Source organism: Macaca fascicularis, chromosome 4 (assembly GCF_037993035.2).
Source record: "Macaca fascicularis isolate 582-1 chromosome 4, T2T-MFA8v1.1".
Taxonomy (NCBI): Eukaryota; Metazoa; Chordata; class Mammalia; order Primates; family Cercopithecidae; genus Macaca; species Macaca fascicularis.
In genome coordinates this window covers 37,235,203-37,257,823 of record NC_088378.1, presented here as the reverse complement: position 1 = coordinate 37,257,823, position 22,621 = coordinate 37,235,203, and the positions used below count along the sequence as shown (strand labels likewise).

General features: G+C 38.1%; 1 protein-coding gene across 22 annotated transcripts in view; it reads right to left on the bottom strand.

The window, feature by feature from the left end:
• Positions 1-22,621, bottom strand: part of EYA4 (EYA transcriptional coactivator and phosphatase 4) — a 283,822-nt gene that overhangs the window by 240,903 nt on the left and 20,298 nt on the right. For 21 of the 22 annotated variants that reach the window (XM_074039005.1, XM_005551875.5, XM_005551874.5 and 18 more), the window contains one exon: positions 8,449-8,546. In XM_074039005.1, the coding sequence (XP_073895106.1) occupies positions 8,449-8,481 (33 nt within the window). In that variant the 5' untranslated portion in view covers positions 8,482-8,546. Of the gene's footprint in view, positions 1-8,364; positions 8,547-22,621 lie in introns of those variants that run through there. The other variant, XM_065543417.2, reaches the window with a different exon arrangement.

The following is a 22,621-nucleotide window of genomic DNA, read 5'->3' as shown; positions in this document are numbered from 1 at the left end:
ATAACAATATGTAACTTGTAAGTTCAGATACAAGACTTTTGGTACCCAAAGATATCATAGCTCTTATTTATATCTATACTATCCAGCAACTTCCCAGGGATCTTGACAACTCATCAGCCCAGAATTAGCAGGTATGAGGCTTGGTGCTACCCTTCTTTCTTACCAAGTCCATGGCAAATCACACCAAATTGATAACGTTACTTTTCCAATGAGCTAGGATGTAGCCATAGGTTCCTTCTCAACACAAGCCCCTGCTACCAGCTGATCACACGTGACAGAAGAAAATGTAATACTTAGTCTCCAGATCTTGGCAAGTGGCATACAATCATAATCCATATTCTGCATAATATGAGGCTCTCCATATATACATATATACACATATACATATCATATGTATTCTAAGATTTGAGAAAAAGTTTTAACAAATCAAATTATAATTTTAGAAGGCCATAGAAGATAATAATTAATGAAATCTTGTGCTGAATTTTCATAAACTCACACAAAAATATAAAAACTCAAGAGTTTAAAAAATACTTAAAAGTAGGAAAAGGATATGACCAGACACTTCTCAAGAGGACATACAAGCGGCCAACAAACATGAACAACAGCCTGCTTAACATCACTAATGACCAGAGAAGTGCAAATCAGAACCACAACGAAATACCATCTCACACAACTCAGAATGGCTATTACTAATCAGTCAAAACATAACAGATGTTGGCAAGGCTGCAGAAAAAAGGAAACACTTATATACTGTTGGTGGGAATGTAAGTTAGTTCAACCACTGTGGAAGCAGGTTGGAGATTTTTCGAAGAACTTTAAACAGAACTACCATTTGACCCAGCAATCCTACCACTGGTTATAGACCCAAAGGAAAATAAACCATTCTATCAAAAAGACATTATTCACAATAGCAAAGACATGGAACCAACTTAGGTGCCCACCACAATGGAATGGATAAAGAAAATGTGGTTTACATACACCACGGGATACTATACAGCCATAAAAAAAATGAAATCCTCTCCTTTGCAGCCACATGGATGCAGCTGGAGGCCATTGTCCTAAGTGAATTAATACAGGAACAAAAGAACAAATACCACATGTTCTCACTTAGATGTGAGAGCTAAGCGGTGAGGAAACACGGACATAGAGACAGAAACAAGACAGTGGGAACTACCAGAAGTGGAAGGGAAGAAGAGGAACAAGGGCTGAACACTTACTGGTTGGGTATTATTCTCACAACCTAGGTGCTGGCATCAATCGTACCCCAAACCTAAGTGTCACACAATATACCCACGTCACAAACCTGCACATGTACCCCTGAAATCTAAAATAAAATTGAAATTAAAAATCTTCCTCAATAAAATTTAACTCAAAATGAACTGAAGACCTAAATATAAGAGCTAAAGCTATTGAAAACTATAAAATTCATATAAGAAATCATAGGAGTAAATATTTGTGAAGGCCATTATCTTAAGTGAAGCAACTCAGATATAGAAAGTCAAACATCACATGTTCTCGCTTACAGATGAGAACTCATAAAGAAATGAAATCATAGGAGTAAATCTTTGTGACCCTGAGTTAAGCAAAGATTTCCTACACACAACACTAAAAGCGCAAGTGACAAAAGAAAAAAATAGATAAACTGGACTCAAATTTAAAACTTCTGTGCATCAAAGGACACTATCAAGAAAGTGAAAAGACAACCCACATAATGGGAGATATCCTTTGAAACGTGTAGATCTGGTGAAGGACTTTTATCTAGAATATAGACAGTACTCTTAAAACACAATTGCAAATAAAGAAGTAACCTCATAAAATACAGGCAAATTTATATTCTTTCTATTTAAAGAGTATAAATAGAAGTGCCTCCATACAATGGAACATTTTTTGGCAATAAAAAGGAATTAAGTACTGATTCATGCTACAACATGGATGAACCTTGCAAATATTATGTCACATATAAAAAGCAAGCCACAAAAGTTCTCATATTGTATGACTCAATTTATATGAAAGGTCAAGAATAGACAAATCCATAGAGATAGAAAGTGGACTGGTGCTTGTCTAGGGCTGAGGGGTGCTAGTCGGGGGAATAGGGAGTGTACTAATGGGCATGAGATCTCTTTTTCAACTGATTAAAAAATCTCTAAAATTGTGGTAATAATTGTACATCTCTATGAATACCCTAGAAATCACTGAATTGTACACTTTGTGGGTGAGCTGTATTGTATGAAAATGACATCTCAATAAAACTACTATTGGCCGGGTGTGGTGGCTCACACCTGTAATTCCAGCACTTTGGGAGGCCAAGGCGGGCAGATCACGAGGTCAGGAGATTGAGATCATCCTGCCTAACAGGGTGAAACCCCATCTCTACTAAAAATACAAAAAATTAGCTGGTCACCGTGGCACGTGCCTGTTGTCCCAGCTACTCAGGAGGCTGAGGCAAGAGAATCGCTTGAACCCAGGAGGCAGAGGTTGCAGTAAGCCGAGATTATACCACTGTAGTCAACAGAGGGAGACTCCGTCTCAAAAAAAAAAAAAAAGTATTAAAAAAAAAACTATTATTTTTAAAATGCCTAAAATGAAAGAGTAAGCCTTAGTGATTACTAAACATTAAAATATACTTAATATATCTACTTTGTAACTTCAGTTTAGGTACTCTATTACATAACTGCAAAGTCAAGCTGTAATTGGCAATTTGGAGTTAACAGTAATTCTGAAACTGACTGAGCTTTGAACAGAATTCCACAGAACTCTGAAGTATGTTGTTCAGTTGGATAGTATAAAAATTACATGTTGTAAACAAGATTCTTTTAACTAGTTTAAAGGTCAAGTTCTTCCATATAGAATTTGATCCTCCAAAAGAATAATCCAACGTTGTTTAGATCTAAATAAAATGTATTTAAGATATTCAGTACAAGTATGCCTGCTGGTCGAATTGGTTTAGAGTACCCAAGAATAAAGCAATAGAATAATAGGATTTTAGGATTTTGATAATGTCACATTATGAAAATACAAAAATGATTTAAATGAAAATTAATCAAAATAATTATAATCAAAATAATTATATTCTGACGGTGTTTAAACACTATCAGAAATTGGTGGTTCTGAAGTTCTATGTCCAGATGATAAGTTTAATGGCAAATTCAATTCTATACAATAGTTAGAAATCTGACACAGAGAGGAACACACATTTTAAAGATGGGCTACTGGCTATAATCGAAGATAATACTGTAGGATCTCTAGGAACAAAGATCTGAGGAATAATCAAAGTCATGAGTACTCTAAAGAAAAACAAGGGAGAGAGATAAAAATAAATTAATTTACTAAACTAGTTCTAGAATTTTAATAGACATTATTAAATTAGCATGTTTGGTGCAGGCAAATACATACAATTTTTAACTACAAACGTATGTAGAAACGAATTTCCAAAAGTATTCCTGAAATGTCTATGAATATGTTTCATAAATACAAATAGAATAGCTTTGAAAGAAATGTATTATATCTACAAATGTACATAAAAATGAATTTCCAGAGGTATTAATGAATCATACAATATGTAACATGATCCAATGGATGTGAGTTAATTTAGATGTCACTAATAAAATCATGCCACCAACAATATAAGTGAATTGATTTAGTAACAATGTGGAAATACATACGAATGTTCAGGCCCTTAATGCATAACATTTAGGGAAAGCAATCCTACTGTAACTTATCCATTTTACTTAGTTTTACTTAATATTCACTAATGTTTTATTTTATAACATACAATACTTAACATTAATAAAACATATTTATTTTCAAACCTGCTGGCTTGATCGTTAATTTAGGCCAGACTCCATCTCCCGTTGATATGAATGTTTTAGATGAGAAAAAATCTGAAGTAATATTCAGGAGCATGAAAATAGGATTATAAAACACCTCAATCTATAAGGATACTATGGAAGCTATAAAACTAATAAATATTGCTCATTCTCTGCTTGCATACAAAAAATACAATATATTTCATGGTATGAAGGCAGCTATTGCTAGGTATAACCTACATTCATAGCCGTTTCTATTATCAAGAGCATTTCATTAAAAACTGTAATAAGTTGCAACTGGCTATAACTTAAATCAACTCTAAAGAATTATGAAACTCTAAAATAGAATTGCAGATAAACTTATGAAAGCTAAATACTATTTTTAGTTGCTTATCTCTTAAAATTCTCTACATCCTCTAATCCAGAACGCCAAATAGGAGCCAGATATACTAGAGGAAAAATGAAGGACTGAACTTTGTTTTGGTCACATGCAGTTAAACTCATGTTAGACCTTCTATGCAATTTTTTAAGTGAGTGGAATATAAATTCATGAGTAAGTAATCTACTCTGAGAATAACATTTTGGCTTTCTAAAATTTGTCAGGCTACTTATTAACATACCTCACTACAAGTATATAAAAGCTTTTGAAGAAAACATTTACTGAACACTGGCAAGAATCATGCTAAGAAGTAAGAGTACAAAATGAGCAAGAACCACCATTACTCTTAAGTAGTTTATAATCTAGTGGTGAGATAGGCAAGTAAACAGATAGGGTTTCAGTCCTGTTGGGTAAGTGCTGGGTTAGGGGTAAATGCCAAAGAGCTATGGCAGCACACTGCAGAGGGCCCTAACCAGAAGGGCTGATTGGGTGAGAAGAAAGGAGGTAGTCTGAGAGGGCTGCTCAGAGGGATGGAAACCTAAACAGAGTCTTCAAGAATCACAGGTTATCCTGGCGGGAAAGAGACCCCTCTGGGAAGACGTTAAAGCACTTGCAAATGCATAGAGACCTCAGAGAACCTGGGAGATTCAGAAACCAGAAAAAAAAAAAAAAAAAAAAACTGAAGAAATAAATAAGCATTAAGCTCTGTATGCTTGATGACACACTTGAGCCTCTCCCTTGAAGGCAAGAAAGGGCTTGTGAAGGATAAAAATGAGGGTAGTGATGTGATCAGGGTTGTATTTTAGGAAGACAACTCTGGAAGCAACTTAAAGTAAAATAAGAAAGTCAAGAGATAAAATAAAGATCTCAGCTAAACTAAGGGAGCTCCAGCAAAAAGAATAGCTTTGAATGACATTAAACATTAAGAGTGGACAAAGCTTTGAGATGGGGGATGAAGAAAAGGAGGATTACTACCTCTTTTCTGCCATAACCCATTCAGTAGCTGATGATGCCATCACACTGAGATGAGTAATACTGGCACAAAGGACAAAAGGAGAAAAGCTGGGAGAGGGGAGGAGAGCTGGTAAATTTATTTTTCATTTGCTGAGTGTGTGGACCTGTGAACTTCCAGGAAGGGATGTCTGGTCAGTAGCTGGATATGCTAGAATGAATGAATACTCATTAAAGAGCATCTGAATATCTCAGGTATTTGTGACAGTAGCTAACATTTATTGAATGTTTATTCTAAGCGAGGCATGTGCAAGCACTTCATAAAACAACTTTTTAATATCCTTCCATTCCATAGAGGAGGAAGAGTTTAAGTAATTTCCCAATAGTTTTAAAGTACTTAAGTGACAGGGAAATCTGATTTTATAGCTCACGCCCTTAACTACCATATTATGTTGTATCATGCAAAATCCATTAAAAGTTTTGGGACCAGCTAGAAAGAAGTAGGTTTAATTCTGATCTCTGCTACTTAACAGCTGTTTGACCGTGACACTCTCTATGTCATAGTTTCATCTATAAAACGGTGAGCTTAAAAATTGCAATGGCCTGTAATCCCAGCACTTTGGGAGGCCGAGATGGGCGGATCACGAGGTCAGGAGATCGAGACCATCCTGGCTAACACGTTGAAACCCCGTCTCTACTAAAAAAAATACAAAAAACTAGCCGGGTGACATGGCGGGCGCCTGTAGTCCCAGCTACTCGGGAGGCTGAGGCAGGAGAATGGCGTAAAAAACCCGGGAGGCGGAGCTTGCAGTGAGCTGAGATCCGGCCACTGCACTCCAGCCTGGGCGACAGAGCCAGACTCCGTCTCAAAAAAAAAAAAAAAAAAAAAATTGCAATGAAGGGATACATGGTAAGAACTGGAGAGAGTATATGGAAAATGCTAGATGCAGTGTGCATGTGCCATAAATGACTCCTACTGCTATGTCTACGCCCAAAGAATCCCCCTTGAACCAAAATAGCAACGATATGTGTAAATTCACTTTCATCGAACTATGAACTTTAATTCCACCCCTACTTGTTCTATATCTTAATAAATTTATCATTTTTCAAAATATTTTGAGACATTAATATACTCCACAAAATTTAGAGTCATTTAAAGATTTCATTCAAAGATAAATCACTTCCATGTAAAAAGGCTGACTCTTTTTCTTTTCTTTTTTTTTTTTTCTGACATTTCTATAGATGCCATAATATGCATAACCCAAAAGCAATGAGGCATGTTGATGTTAGGGAGAGAGCTTTGGACTTGGAGTCAGAAGAACTGTGTGAAGTCCCAACTCTGCCTCTTACCAGCCATGCCAATATGGGCAAGCCATTTAACAGTTCTGAGCATCTCTTTCCACATTTGCGAGGTGAATACATTGGTCTACATGTTTGAAATTTAAATTCAGCAAATGGGTTCAAGCTGAGAGGGTAGGCAGGTCACCCTAGATTTCCTGTTCTCAAACCTGACTGCTCATTAGCATCACTGGAAACTTTTAAAAACATACTTCAAAAAGAAATAGTGAGCTCCATGACCTTAAAATATCACTAGAAGGACACCATATCTGATTTACAAGTTCTGTGCTTCATTTTGTGAACGGTGATATGATGCATCTTTAATAACACGTCATTTTAGTGTTAAACATAAAAATACATTCTCAACTGCATTGAAAATAAAATTCTTTCTTGAGTATATACACACCCTATAGTAATTAACAGAATCAACCATCTGGTTTTCCCCAAACTCTGCCTGCTTTAGCACTCAAAGTTCTGTGTCCCTAGAAACCCCTCAGTCTCTGGAAACAAAGACCGTTGGTCACTCTAACATATACACACACATACATACACATATTTGCATATACACACACACTTGTATGTGACCCTCGGTGTATTAGAACAAAGTTCAGATCAACAGTACTCCTTTAATGAAGCATCACCACTAAGATGTTATCAACACTTACTACTAACTATTCAACTCCACCATAGTCACACAGACAGACCTCTGATTCCAACAGTCATGATGACTAACCTCCATTTTGCCAGAGTCCATTCTGTGAATATTTACAGTCAATAACCAGCATTTTTAAAAGTTTTAAAACCCTTGCCTTCCCATAGCCATTGCTGTTTACCTTACTAAAGGAGTCACACAATTCTAGAGGAATGTATCTCTATGATTTGACAGATTTTGTAGTTTTTTCACTTTATAACTTTTTGTTACATGTTTCCTATGATGCCATGTGAAATAAATAATAATATAATATATAATGAAATTAGACTATGGTCATGTCTATCCAAATTAAAGGTATGGCTGTCATTTCTTTTAAATAAAATATTAACTACAAAGCAAATCAAATTAACTTCAAATGGCACCAGAATATACATCTCTCTTAAAATTAAACTCATCACACGTACCTTTTCTAGAACCCATTATTATATATGAGTATCTTTTCCTCAGTTGCCTGATGGAGAAACATTTGACTGTAAGATTAGGTCATGATCACATAAGCTAATAAAGAATGGCATCAAAAAAAAAAAGAACAACATCAGACTGCAGAACACACTCTCAGTAGGCACAGGTCTTGTTACTTGTAGCACCATGAGTTGCCTGTATGCAAAACAGCTCAAAGGACAGCTTCCAGTAGGGTGAAGGTGTGGGGGTGTGAGGGAAGCCCTCCCATTGCCTCTAGTTCCACACACTAAAGAACCACTGTCACAGAGACACCACTAACAAGCTAGGAGGAAAGGTTGCAAAGAGCCTTTCCCTTTGAGAAATCAGAATCTTCAAAGTATTGCCGTCAGTCTGGTGCATCCTTGGTCCTGCAATGAATCTAGTAAAATACAAAAAGCCCTTGAGAACTATGGTTTCTTTCCTCCTTAAAATGAGCAACAAGCATGCTAATAATACACTTTCTCCTTTTATACTTCTGATAGTCAACAATATCCAGCATATCTGAAATAAAATAATAAAGGAAGTGTATACAATTGTTTAGACTGTCTAAAACATGCATCATGATCTCAACGCCCTAGTCTTTCCACCACTGGCTTTCCAAGTAGAAAATCAAGGAAGACATCAAAATGTGACATCCTCATTAAGCAGAAACAGCATAAATCTCCAAGCCTGTTTCATGGTCTTTGAAAGAAAATTCAAAAATCATTTAAAAATATATTTAATGAAAAACTTACTTCTTACAATATATCCCTTTTACGTATGATTTTCAGTAGTGTTATCGCAACTTTTTTCCATCAAAACTGAGAATGAAGACTTACTGATTGTTCATTTAAATCCTGGGAGTCTTCCATGTGGTTTTCTCACTTCTCCTGCCACTCCCAAGTAGAAGCAGCTTCCTTCAAGTAAAAATGACTATCTAAAACAAGAAGATGGAAACAAAGTGGAAAAAAAGTTACCTTTATATTCATTTGTAAAGTTACAAAAACATATTAAGGCATAGCATGGTAATTAGTAACTTATAGGAACATTCTTTCAAGAAGAAAATCCCCTAATATTGTCTCCATATCTGATGCAATTAATGATCTTGAAAGTAGTGTCCTGGTAAAAGTGGGATATGTGAACAGCTAGTCAGGAATCCTACAGATCAACAAAAATATCCACAGTCTGCAATAAACACAGTCTGTAATAAATAGTTAATACACTATTTTGCTGAGGTAGGTATGTCATCAAGCATCTGATAGATTAACAATCAAGAGTTTGAATTAACCATTTACTTTCAAAAGTACATAAAATAATTTGAAAAAATAAGTGTGCATTTTAATATGACAGCTTTCTCTTACAGGAAAATTTGTCTGAATTGTCTGATGATTATTCTTCTGAAAAATAATTACTCTTCACTTTTAAAAAATATAAAATACATGACCAACCTTAAAAAGACAATATGTTAAAGAATGTATTACAAATAAACATGGGAAAGATAATTAGTAATACACTATGGTGAAATAACTGGTTAACTATTCAAAAAATATCTTTACTCCATACCATACATTAAAATATTTTCAAGTGAATTAAAGTTAAAAAAAAAACCTCTAAGAAAAATAGGCATATATTTTTAAATCCCCAGATAGAGGACTTTATCATAGTAGCAACAGAAGACACACCAAAAACCCAAGTAACCCTAAATCCTCTCTCTTGCTCTCTCTTTTAAAGCACATACATGCAAACACACACACACAAATGCACACACACAATAATGAAAATTAAAAGGCACAGAAAAATCTAGAAATACCTGTGCAAATATCAAACACAATGGGCCAATGTTCTTAACAAATAAAGAGCTCTTACAATTCAAACAAAAAGGCACACACCCTATAGAAATATGTTCAATCATCATAAAACAGTGTTCAAATTCACAAGAAAATGAAATATAATTTAAAATTGCAATGATACACTTCTAGTGTTCAAATTCTAATTCTAAAAAAGAAAAATTAAAACATTATAATAAAAACAATTTAGATTTAAAAAGTTGTTCTAGATGAACACAGATATAATCATTGAAATCGCATTTCAAGAAATATCTACTGACATCAAATATTTCTGAAAATACAATTTAAATGGAAAAGAGTATTACAATCTAAAGAAATAATTGGACACTGTGGTGGTTAATACTGAGTGTCAACCTGATTGGATGGAAGGATACAAAGTATTGATCTTGGGTATGTCTGTGAGGGTGTTTCCAAAAGAGATTAATATTTGAGTCAGTGGGCTGGGAAAGGCAGATCCACCCTTAATCTCGCAGGCACAATCTAATCAGCTGCCAGTGAATATAAAGCAGGCAGAAAAATGTGAAAAAGAGAGATGGGCCTAGCCTCTCAGCCTACATCTTTCTCTCAGGCTAGATGCTTCCCGCCCTCAAACATCGGACTCCAAGTGCTCCAGTTTGGGGACTCGGACTGGCTCTCCTTGCTCCTCAGCTTGCAGGCAGCCTATTTTGAAACCTTGTGAACACGTGAGTTAATATTTCATAAACTTCCCTTTATATTTGTATATATCTCCTATTAGTTCTGTCCCTCTAGAGAACCCTGACTAATACAGATTTTGGTACCAAGAGTGGGGTGTCTGATGAGCGTCAGCATCGGGTGCCTTAACCCGGCATTCAGTTCATCCCGCAGTGCCAGTTCTGCTTACCAAAAGTGAACTCACATCCCACGCCTGGCTCTATGCCAGCAAGCCAGGTTTCTAACCCATTTAAAGTTTGAGAATAGGTTCAGACCATTTCGGCCCCAAGACCTTCAATCATTCACTTTACCAAATAAAACAGCCTGGCATCCAGAACAGGAGAAGGTTCTGCAACCGGTCCAGGTTGCTGTGCAAGCTGTTCTGCCACTTGGGCCATATGACCCAGCAGATCCAATGGTGCTTAAGATGTCAGTGGCAGTTAGGGATGCTGTCTGGAGACTTTGCCAGGCCCCCATAGGTGAATCACAGCAGAGGCCTCTAGGATTTTGGAGCAAGGCCCTGCCAGCTTCTACAGGTAACTACGCTCCTTTTGAGAGAGAGCTCTTGGCCCATTACTGAGCTTTGGTGGAAACTGAACGTTTGACTATGAGTCATCAAGTCACCATGCAACCTGAACTGGCTATCATGAACTGGGAGCTTTCTGACCCATCTGGCCATAAAGTGGTCTGTACACAGCAGCACTCTATCATCAAATGAATGTGGCATATACGTGATCGCGTTTAAGCAGGTCCTGAAGGCACAAGTAAGTTACATGAAGAAGTGGCTCAAACGTCTATGGTCTCCACTCCTGCCACCCTGCCTTCTCTTCCCCAGGTTGCATAGATGCCTTCATCGGGAGTTCCCTATGATCAGTTGGCAGAGGAAGAGAACCAGGGCCTGGTTCACAGATGGTTCTGCAGGATATGGAGGCACCACCCCAAAGTGGACAGCTGCAGCACTACAGCCTCTTTCTGGGATACCTCTGAAGCACAGCACTGAAGGGAAATCTTCCCAGTTGGCAGAACTTTGAGCGGTGCACCTGGTTGTGCACTTTGCGTGGAAGGAGAAATGCCCAGATGTGTGATTATATAGTGATTCATGGGCTGTAGCCAAGGGTTTTTGGCTGGATGGTCAGGGACTTGGAAGAAGCATGATTGGAAAATTGGTGACAAAGAAATCTGGGAAAAAGGTATGCGAATGGACCTGAGTGATCAAAAACCAGGAAGGTATTTGTATTCCATGTGAGTGCTCACAAATAGGCTACTTCAGCAGAGGAGGATTTTAATAATCAAGTGGACAGGATGACCCATTCTGTGGACACCACTCAGCCTCTTTCCCCAGCCACCCCTGTCATTGCCCAGTGGGCCCATGAACAAAGTGGCCGTGGTGGCAGGGATGGAGGTTACACATGGGCTCAGCAACATGAACTTCCATCCTCCAAGGCTAACCTGGCTACAGCCACTGCTGAGTGCCCAATTTGCCAGCAGAAGCAAGCAACACTGAGCCCCCGATGTCACACCATCCCTTGGGGTTATCACCCAGCTGCCTGGTGGCAGGTTGATTATACTGGACCTCTTCCATCATGGAAAGGGAAGAGGTTTGTCCTCACTGGAATAGACACTTACTCCAGATATGCGTTTGCCTATTCTGCACACAATGCTTCTGCCAAGACTACCATCCGTGGACTCATGGAATGCCTTTTCCACTGTCTTGGTATTCCACACAACATTGCCTCTGACCGAGGCACTCACTTTATGGATAAAGAAGTGCGACAATGCACTCATGCTCACAGAATTCACTGGTCTTGCCATGCTCCCCATCATCTTGAAGCAGCTGGATTGACAGATGGTGGAATGGCCTTTTGAAGTCACAATTACAATGCCAACTAGGTGACAATACTTTGCAGGGCTGGGGCAAAGTTCTCTAGAAGGCTGTGTATGCTCTGAATCGGCATCCAATATATAGTACTGTTTCTCCCATAACCAGGATTCACGGGTTCAGGAATCAACGGTGGAAGTGGAAGTGGCACCACTCACCATCACCCCTAGTGATCCATTAGCAAAATTTTTCCTTCCACTAGCAAAATGTTCCCACGACATTACCTTCTGCCAGCCTAGAGGTCTTAGTTCCAGAGGGAGGAACGCTGTCACCAGGAGAGACAACAACGATTCCATTAAACTGGACATTAACATTGCCACCTGGACACTTTGGGCTCCTCCTACCTTTAAGTCAACAGGCTAAGAGGGGAGTTACAGTGTTGGCTGGGGTGACTGACCCAGACTATCAAGATGAAATCAGTCTATTAATCCACAATGGAGGTAAGGAAGACTATGCATGGAATACAGGACATCCATTAGAGTGTCTCTTAGTATTACCATGTCCTGTGATTAAGGTCAATGGGAAACTACAAGAGCCCAATCCAGGCAGGACTACAAATGGCCCAGGCTCCCCAGGAATGAATGTTTGGGTCACTCCACAGGGGAAAAAAAACACGACCTGCTGAGGTGCTTGCTGAAGGCAAAGGGAATACAGAATGGGTAGTAGAAGAAGGTAGTCATCAATACCAGCTACTACCATGAGACCACTGCAGAAACGGGGAGTGTAATTATCATGAGTATTTCCTCCTTCTTCTGTTAAAAACATGTTTGTGCACGTATACACTTGTACTAAGTGTATATCTTTATTTCCTTTTCCTTTATCATGTGGCATAAGATTTACTGACTTCATGTGGGCATTTAAATATTATTAAGTTTATGTAATAGTATTTGGGCTGGGGATTGGTGCATTTCCGGTTGTACAAAGGACAGCTTTATTATGTTAGGCATAATTATGACCTTATAATATTGTCTTTATTTGAAGATGATGTATGATCTCAGGAGATATATATGGGTTCAAGTTGACAAGCAGTGGACTTGTGATGGATAATACTGAGTGTCAACTTGATTGGATTGAAGGATACAAAGTATTGATCCTGGGTGTGTCTGTGAGGGTGTTGCCAAAAGACATTAACATTTGAGTCAGTGGGCTGAAGAAGGCAGATCCACCCTTAATCTGGTGGGCACAATCTAATCCGCTGCCAGTGCATATAAAGCAGGCAAAAAAATGTGAAAAAGAGAGACTGGCCTAGCCTCCCAGCCGTTATCTTTCTCCCATGCTGGATGCTTCCTGTCCTTGAACATCGGGCTCCAAGTTCTTCAGTTCTGGGATTCGCACTGGCTCTCCTTGCTCCTCAGCTTGCAGACAGCCTATTGCAGGACCCTGTGATTGTGTAAGTTAATACTTAGTAAACTCCATATGTATGCATATACACACACACATATATGTATATATGTATATACAAAATATCCTATTAGTTCTGTCCCTCTAGAGAACCCTGACTAATACAGATGCCAATTCAGTTTATTGAATATTCAGTATCAGCAGATGTTTTGCTCAGTTTTACATATATCCAGTCATTTATTCCCTACTGCATCCAAGTAGGCATGGTCTTAATTTCTTCAATTTCTTTTATGCTTTGCAATATTTTCCAAAGTATACATGTTACTTTCCTTATTAGATTACAAGATGTTTTAACAATTACAAGAGAAATTTAGAATGTAAATTGTAAAATGTTTTATGCATATATAAACAGAGACAGATCAAATTTTTTTCATTCTTCAAAGTTAAAAGTCATAAAATAATAATAACACATGTATATAATGTGACAGTTTCAGTGAGATATTGATTTAAAATACTCCAAAACTAGAAAAGCAGCATTTTGAAGAAAAGCACAGTTTTAAACTTCATATGAAAACGGAAGGGAGGGTGTATAGGATATGGCGGATTTTCAAGCACGCTGAAAGTTGATGCAGTACACATGTGTTTTTTGTTTGTTTGTTTTGTTTTTTTGAGATGAAGTCCTGTTCTGTCGCCCAGGTTGTCGTGCTATAGCACACTCTCTGCTCACTGCAACCTCTGCCTCCCAGGTTCAAGCACTGTCGTGACTCAGCCTCCCAAGTAGCTGGGACTACAGGAGTGCGCCAACACACCTGGCTAATTTTTGCATTTTTAGTAGTCTCACCATGTTGGCCAGGCTGCTATTGAACCCCTGGCCTCAGGTGATCCACCTGCCCCAGGCTCTCAAAGTGCTGGGATTACAGGCATGAGCCACCATGCCTGGTCAGCAGTACACATTTGAATTCAAGAGGATAAGTAGGCAGAGAGTTCTAGATTTAAGGTGGTGTTTTTGTGTTGGGACAGCATGGGGTGTGGAGGCTGAGAAACCATGATGGAAAAGCCCGGCTTTTTGTCTCTTAGCTCACACCCCCACCTTCCTCTTCTCCTCCTGATGGACTGGTTCCTCCCCTCAAATCTGGGTCTCTCAGCCTGATCCTGATTCCTACTAATTCCTTTCTTGTTTATCCTTTCCTAGCTGGCCCATTGATCCTTGGTCCTGTAAACTGTCCCCTGGCCCAAGTAACCTAGACCACTCTGGCTCAGGTTCACCTTGGAAATGACACATGCAAATAGTAAGTGCTGGCCACTGGTCAGCAGGCACTGAGCTGCCCAAGACTTGACACCTGCCCACATCATGTCAATCCCTCTATTCTCCCAGACTGAATTGTGGCTGGTCACCTCCTTTAGAGCCATTTTCTCCTCACTACCTTGATAACAAATTAGCCAAGTGCTCTCTTTCAAAGGAAAATCTGATGTTCTTTCTTACTCTGATAGATACATGGATTAGATAAATGGCAAAAATACTGCACTGGATTGCAAAGAGACCAGACAATTGATTGCCTACATAAACAAAACAAAGCAAAACCTTTGCATTTCTGAATAAAGAAAAATAGCCCCAAAAGTAAAAGGATACAATAGATTATGGAAAATTCTTTAGTAAATAAATATGACTATATATACACTTATTGAGGACATAAAAATTAGTGAGGAAAAGTTTAAATGTCCATTAGATGATTAGGAAAGAGTAGGAGAACACAATTCATTATAAGAAAATGTAAATAATAAACAAACATATGGAAAAGCATTCATTTTCACAGTTACTGAAATACATAAAGCTGAGCAATAAGTACACGTTTCTTGGATTATTGTATACATATTCAATGCCCAAGCAATTTATATATGATAATACCTAATATATCAAAAACACCATGAACACGGTGTCCTCAACCATTTGCTAGTAATAATGTCAAGTTTTCTAATATTTTTAGAAAGCAATCCATCTATGTGCTTTAAGAGCTATAAATATGTTTAAGCTCTTTTACCCAGTATTAACTTTCCTAAGGAGTAACCTTTCCCCCAAAAAAGCCGCAAAATATAAACTACAGAATAATTCATGACAATGAAACAAGTAACAGCCTTATCTTTGTAGTGGATTAATTAAACAAATTATGGTCAGTTGTGTAATACAATTTAATAGTCAAAAAACTAATTATAAAAATGATGAGGGGCCAAGCACTGTGGCTCATGCCTATAATCCCAGCACTTTGGGAGGCTCAGGTAGGCGGATCACCTAAGGTCAGGAGTTTGAGACCAGCCTGACCAACATGGTGAAACCACGTCTCTACTAAAAATACAAAAAGTTAGCCAGGCAGGGTGGCAGGTGCCTGTAATCCCAACTACTCAGGAGGCTGAGGCAGGAGAATTGCTTGAACCCAGGAGGCAGAGGTTGCAGTGTGCAGAGATCACGCCACTACACTCCAGCCTGGGTGTGACAGAGCAAGACTCTGTCTCAAAAAAAAAAAAAAAAAAAAAAGTGGAAAAAAAAAGTGGAAAAGTGAAAATTGTTGACTGTGAATTAGGTGAAAAAATAACACCACATTTTAGCTATGCTAACACTGATGTACAACTAAGAATGTATTTGGATACTGACGAATGGGAAACATTAAAAGAAATTTGGTAAAGAATTACATTTTTGGTTTCACATACTTTAATTATTAATTTTACGTTGTCTGTGAAATAAGTAAAATTTTATTTGTCTCCAATATAATAGAGAAGCACAAAGTAAAACCAAATGATGCTAAAATGGTTTCACAGGATCAGGTAAAGCTACAGCAGATAGTGAAAATGAATTTTCACAGTAGGCTCTGCAAGTGGCCTCTTTCACTTCTTCTACAGATTAAATTTCATGCCAAAATCATCTCTTTAGGGGAAGGGAATGTTTGTCTTATTTACCCATCTACAGTACCTAGCTCAGGGCCTAGCAAATTTTAGGTATTTCATAAATATTGATTGAATGAAACATACATAATGTAAGAAATCATACATAAGGTATTTGACAATGTAAACAAAAAAATTGAGTAAACAGCCAGATGATTTAACTTTTAAAATTCTTTCTCAAATGTATAGCTATTTTAGGAAAAATCTTTCCTAAAATATTTTTCTTTCCTTTTTCACATTTTTCAGGTACATAACTGACTCCATTTTAATTTTTACTTTGTTTTAGGACAATACAGATATAAACTTTTAGACAAGTATTATTTACCGAATGGGAATATTTTAACTTTTCAGAAAATACAACATTGATAATTAGTCTACCAGGTAATTTCCTACTCACCTGACCTAATTATAAAATATACTTAAAAATATTATTTATACCAATTAGAACTACTGTTTATTTACAATATAGCATGTTGCATTAGTTTCCTAGGACTCCTATAACAAAGTACCACAAACTGGATGGCTTAGAACAGAAATTTATTCTCACAGTCCTAGAGGCAAGAAGTCCTAAATCAAGGTGCTGGCAGATTTACGCTTGCTCTGGAGATCCTAGGGAAGCATCCTTCGTCTCTCCCCAGCTTCTGGGGGTTGCTGACCATCCCTGGCTCATAGACGCATCACTCCAATCTCTGCCTTCATTGTCACACTATGTTCTCCGTGCCTAACGTCACATGGCCTCCTTTTGTGTGTGTGTATGTCCCTGTACAAATCTTCCTCTTAAGTACAGCAGTCATTGTATTAGGACCCATCCTAATCCAGTTAAAATCTCATTTTAACTGATTACACCTGCAAAGACCCTGTTTCCAAATGAGGTCACATTCCCAAATACAGAGATTGGACCTAGAAGCATCTTTTAGGGAACACAATGTACTCACCACATGTGTACAATTATTACACTGAAATTAGTTTTAAGATGTCATCGAAGTATGAATGTAATATTTCCAGAAAGCATATGTAAGAATTAAGGATACTGATTGTCAGGAAAGAAGTGATAATTTTTCAGATGTACCACCATCTCAGAGTACTGTTGCTAACTCAAGTGAAATTAAATAAGACTTCAGGGAAGATATTGGAGCATAAGAGACTTAAGCCAAAACTAGCCCTTCTTTGTTAACTGCCAGTTCAGAATCTATTTCATGAACTGTTGGGGAGTTATTTACATTAATGTTCCATGTTACAACATAATACTTTGCTTTATATTTCCTTGAAATTTAGATTAATTGTTACTTAGTTTGACTTTTTACGGTAACGTGAATTTTTTTCTTGGCCAATCACACTAAGGTACTAAAATATTATGAGCCCAGTGATTTTATATTATTGAACCAAGTAAAACTACCTAGGCTAATTGCAGACACAGTATTATTTTACATCATAATTTAGCAATGGTTGTTATGTTAAATCCTTTAACATTTAGTTTTCACAAATATATGAGAAAAAGATGAGAACATTCTCCAAATCAAGTAAGAGAAGCATTACCTCATAATAAAGATATAAGATTAAGGAATAACAGTAACCTCATGCTGTTTTATGAGCCAATAATCTAGTTCCCGCTCTATCTCAAGACCATTCCACCAGAAAAGGTGAATTTCAAACAGTATTATTAGGTTGGTGCAAAAACAATTGAGGTTTTTCGCACTGAAAGTAATGGCAAAAACCACAATTATTTTTGCATCAACCTGTAGCAACCTCACCCATTCCATATTAAATTATTTCTTCTGCAGTTAAGTTTTCAATATATACACCATTCATTATATCCTTTTTCTTAACTCCGCTAGAAGTGAGCTACAAACTCTTGTCTTAGAAAATTAGAATCAAAAATTTAACATTTCTTCTCGTTTAAATACATAAATATCAAATTTCTATATAAAGTTTTAAGACAATTCTCAGAAATGGAATGAGGCACCATGGTTCCATCCAGATGGGAGAGACTGCAAGGTCCCTTAAGGAATGAGATGCTGAAGGAGGTTTGAGAAGTTTGTAGAGATTCTGTGATGTACACCTAATCCTCTGATTCCTTGAGGCCAGGAGTTCAAGGCTGCAGTGAGCTATGATCATGACACTGCACTTCTCCTAGGTGACAAAGCAGAGACCCTCTCTCTCTCACGAGAAAAAGAAAGAAAGAAAGAAAGAAAGAAAGAAAGAAAGAAAGAAAGAAAGAAAGAAAGAAAGAAAGAAAGAAAGAAAGAAAGAAAGAAAGAAAGAAAGAAAGAAAGAAAGAAAACTGAGTTGTCCAGGCATGCTTTGCTCCAGCTAAAGAAACATGAACGTGGAGTGGAAGGGACAGATCTCAACTCCACACCACGCTGGCATGGAATGAGGACTGACGCTGCACATGGAAACACTACACCTCTGGATTCTGTACACAAACGGCACAGTCTTAGCCAGTCATCAAAGCCAAACAACTAGGCTTTGTCACTGACTCCCTGCTCATTTGCTCTCCACCTTCAATATATTACCAAGTCCTATCAATACCTCCAAAAGTTCGTCAAATCCCTCCTCTCTCTCCTCACTGCCACTACAGGAGTTCTGCCATCACTGTCCCCTGCTTGGGCCAGAGCAACAGCCATGTAATGGTCTCCTTCCCTCCAGTCCTGCTCTCTGGACGTCACTGTTCACAGTGCAACCAGAGTGATGGTTATAAAATAAAGATCTAAAATGTAGTCTCTAAAAACAATTCAGAGCTTTATCCTGTCCTAAGGAGAAACCAGAAATTCTTTCATCAGTCCTACCTGCAGCCATGGCAGTGTCTAGCAGAAGTACACCTCTGCCAAAAAGCCCCTTGAAGGGGCTCCGGGGTGTTTCTCTCCCTGGGACCACTGCCCCAAGTAGGAGTTCTGGGGATGATTCCTCTTCCTTCTCCCTCAGTCCTGTTCCATTGTTCTCGCCATTGTCTTGCCCTATCACCAGCCTCACACTGTCCTGCAACCAGAGCCCGGGACCTGTACATGAGTCTCCTGTGCGGGTACAAGCACGGCTGAGGGCTATACTTGCCTCTTGCTGCAGTGAAAAGGAAAAAAAGGGAAAGTGGAAGAGTACATTCCCCACTGCTTCAAATCCCTAGCATATCCTTGGAAAAAGATTTAAAAATTGCAGCTGCCAAAACTTTTGTTCCAGGTCACGTGCAGACCCTGGGATGGGGAAACAGGTGCCTGAAGAGTCCTACTCGTGGCCTCCAACACAGACCCTTTCCAACTTGGGTGGGGCTTTCAAGAATCTTTCTGCCTATGCAGAGTTGCCTGGGCCACAGAAAGGGTCACTACACTAAATTCTAACACTCACAACAGTTGATCTATTGTGTGGCTTCCAGATTTTCAAGCTGCAAGTAAATATTCCGAAATGTAATATAATACATATCTTGTATAATATTAAGGTTTGCCTGCATGTATATTATACACATACAACATATTTCCCTCCCACAGATGCATATCCAGCTTAACCCATTAGGTAGGGTCTGCAAGTCTTCTCCAGTTACACCAAATTACTTGGATCTAATGATTCATCTTCCTTAGGATATGAGTCTGGGAAAATATCAGGCTAGTCCTCCTTCAGTGGCAAAACCTCTAGGAAATAAAACTTGGAAACGTTTCATATCCATGTGGAAAAAAGCTGGTCTGTAGGGAAAGACAGAAGAGAAGTGACCAAGAAAGAGAGGAGCAAAAATGAAGATGGCAAGAAAGTCCTGGTAGAATTTAAGCACCCGGATCTTGTGACTCCCAAAGTCTCACTGTTTCTCTGCTCTTCCTGCTGCTTACTTGTCCAACTCTTCCTTGCATTTCATGAGCTATCCTCACGGCCTTTAATTAAATTCTCTTCTTTATACTGCAATGGTATAGGAAGTCTAACAGTTTATATTCCTGTTATATTATTGAGAAGTTACAGCTGTGATCAACTGTCCAGATGGGCATTGCTTTACAGTTCCTGTGCACCTAGTCACCTACTCTACCCTCCAAATTTCATTACCGGGTCTGTGAAGCTGGGTCAGGCACTGGCTGGCTCCAGCTACCAGGGAAGCATGCCAGAGAGGAAAGCCAATGGCATAAACAAAGAACACCTAGCTCCAATTCTACGGCCAACTGTTCAGAGACATGGAGATGCACATTCTTGGACTATGCACATGACTCTCCTCTCTGGCCATAGAAAAGAAAAACAGCTGAGGTGTCCAAGAAACAGATCTGGGTGAATAGTAATGAGCACCTTGCCTGACTTCAAGCTCCTTAAATGGAGCCAACCTACAAACCAGATGCTGAGCTATTTTTGAACTGTCTATAAAGATAGAACATGGACTTTGCGAAACGGTTCATTTAACTCAAAATGTTTAAAAAATGATGATGGGGTTCATACTTCTCATGCTAAAAATTACAACAAGCTCTACTTTGTGACAATCATTTGGGGCATTTGACATAAGTTCATTTGATGGCAGGTCTTCCTGGAATTATGAATTAGGATCACTTGATTTTTCACAAGCAGGTCAAACAAGGTGTTCTATTTTGTTTGTGTTTGCTAATTGGTGATGGTTGCCTAGATAGCCTAGAAAATACAGAAGTAATTATGTGTGAATTGTCCCAGGGAGACATGTGAAAGAATTCTTAGCGCAAGCAACCTCAGCACCCCTACAGATACTAAGGCAGACTCTGCAGACCAACTTTCCTTCTCTTATGTTACTCCTATTGCTCTTCCCTTCCAGTACTGAGAAATTATTCTGCTGAGCACACTGTAATGGTTCATCTAGCTGGCTCTCCTGTAGCCTGCCAGAAGAGAATATATTTGAAGTCTTTCTTAGAAGCAATCTGCCTTTTTCTCAGCCATAAATCTCTCTTCTGTGTAACCTGGAAACCTTTATTGATGAAGAGTATATGACTGTATATATTGCTTAACACACATCTGATGACTTTATGATCCTCCTGAGGAAAATGTGTTGCACTTTGAGAGAATTTAAGAATAGATCTCCCAAGTTTAGAATTGAACTCTTGAAACCCTAGAGATGTAAACGATAGTTTTGCTAGAGGGGATGTAAGTTTAGTGATTCCAAGTAAAGACCGGAATAAAATAGATCAGCTTGTGAACCCTTGCTTTTAGTACTGGATAAATGTGTGATCTTGGAAAAGCTAATTAATATCTCTAAATATCACTGTCTTGATCCATAAAATAGGGTTTTTAATAACATTTGTATTGTATTTTGTTATGATTAAACAAAAAATATATTTCAAAAATGTAGACCACTTTGCTTGCTAGTGAGAGTGGAAGAAAACCTGTTTTTATATTTTGCTCTTCACATACTGAATTAAAACATTTTAACATTCTTTGCTGTATAGTAGAGTGGTCTCTGCAATTCCTCAAACAAATGTAATTATTTTTGACCCTGCTTAACTAAGAGTATCATACTAACCACTGATCTCCAGAAGCTACATTAACCAATTGTATTTAGATAGTAGCCAAAAGTCACCAGTCTTTTACCAATTCTCTGAACTCAGCTACGCTTGTAAAAATGAACACCACCTTGATTAAGTCATTAGCACTTGTCACCTTTTAGTTGTCATTGTGTATAACATTAAAGTTGTGACTGGTGCCTTTAGTGTTGAGAGACTGATATAATCAATAAACAATTATAGATGCACATGTGAAAAAGAAGGGAATAGGAAGGCATGAGCATTCAGTGTTAACAGGATGTTAAGAAATTTTAAGTTGGCAAAAGCAGGAGAGTAAGTACAAAATACAATGAAGACAATCGGTCATTACAATATTTTGATAATCTTAAAAGCCTTAAAATCCCCAAAACAAAGAATGGCACATGTGATATCATTGCAACAACACATCTACTTCACATTTCTGACAAACAAGATGAACAAGAAGTGGAGTTAAGTGGCAACTTAAAGGCTGTTGTGACGCTCCAAGTGAGAAGTCAAGAGAATCTAGACTGACATGGGATGGAAAAAGGCCTGGAGAAGAGGTGGATATGAGGGATAATATGCTAGATACATCAATAAGACAAAGAAACTATATGAATATAACTGATAAGGCAAATATGACTTTCAGGTATCACACCTTAATTCATGAGAAATTGATGATATGGAAAAGGTATGTTTGTGTTTCTGCTGTTATTGTTTTGTTGTCATTATCTTCATTTACGGCGATCGATCGGCAGGAAGCAAAAGCAAGAGGCAATCCACAGAGGAGAGAGTCTGAAAAGTTTGTCACATTTATTGGAGGGGGGCTAGAAAAACTCAGCCCACCATCAGACTCAGCAAAGAAGCCTGTCCTATGATGGAGCCTCTGGGAACA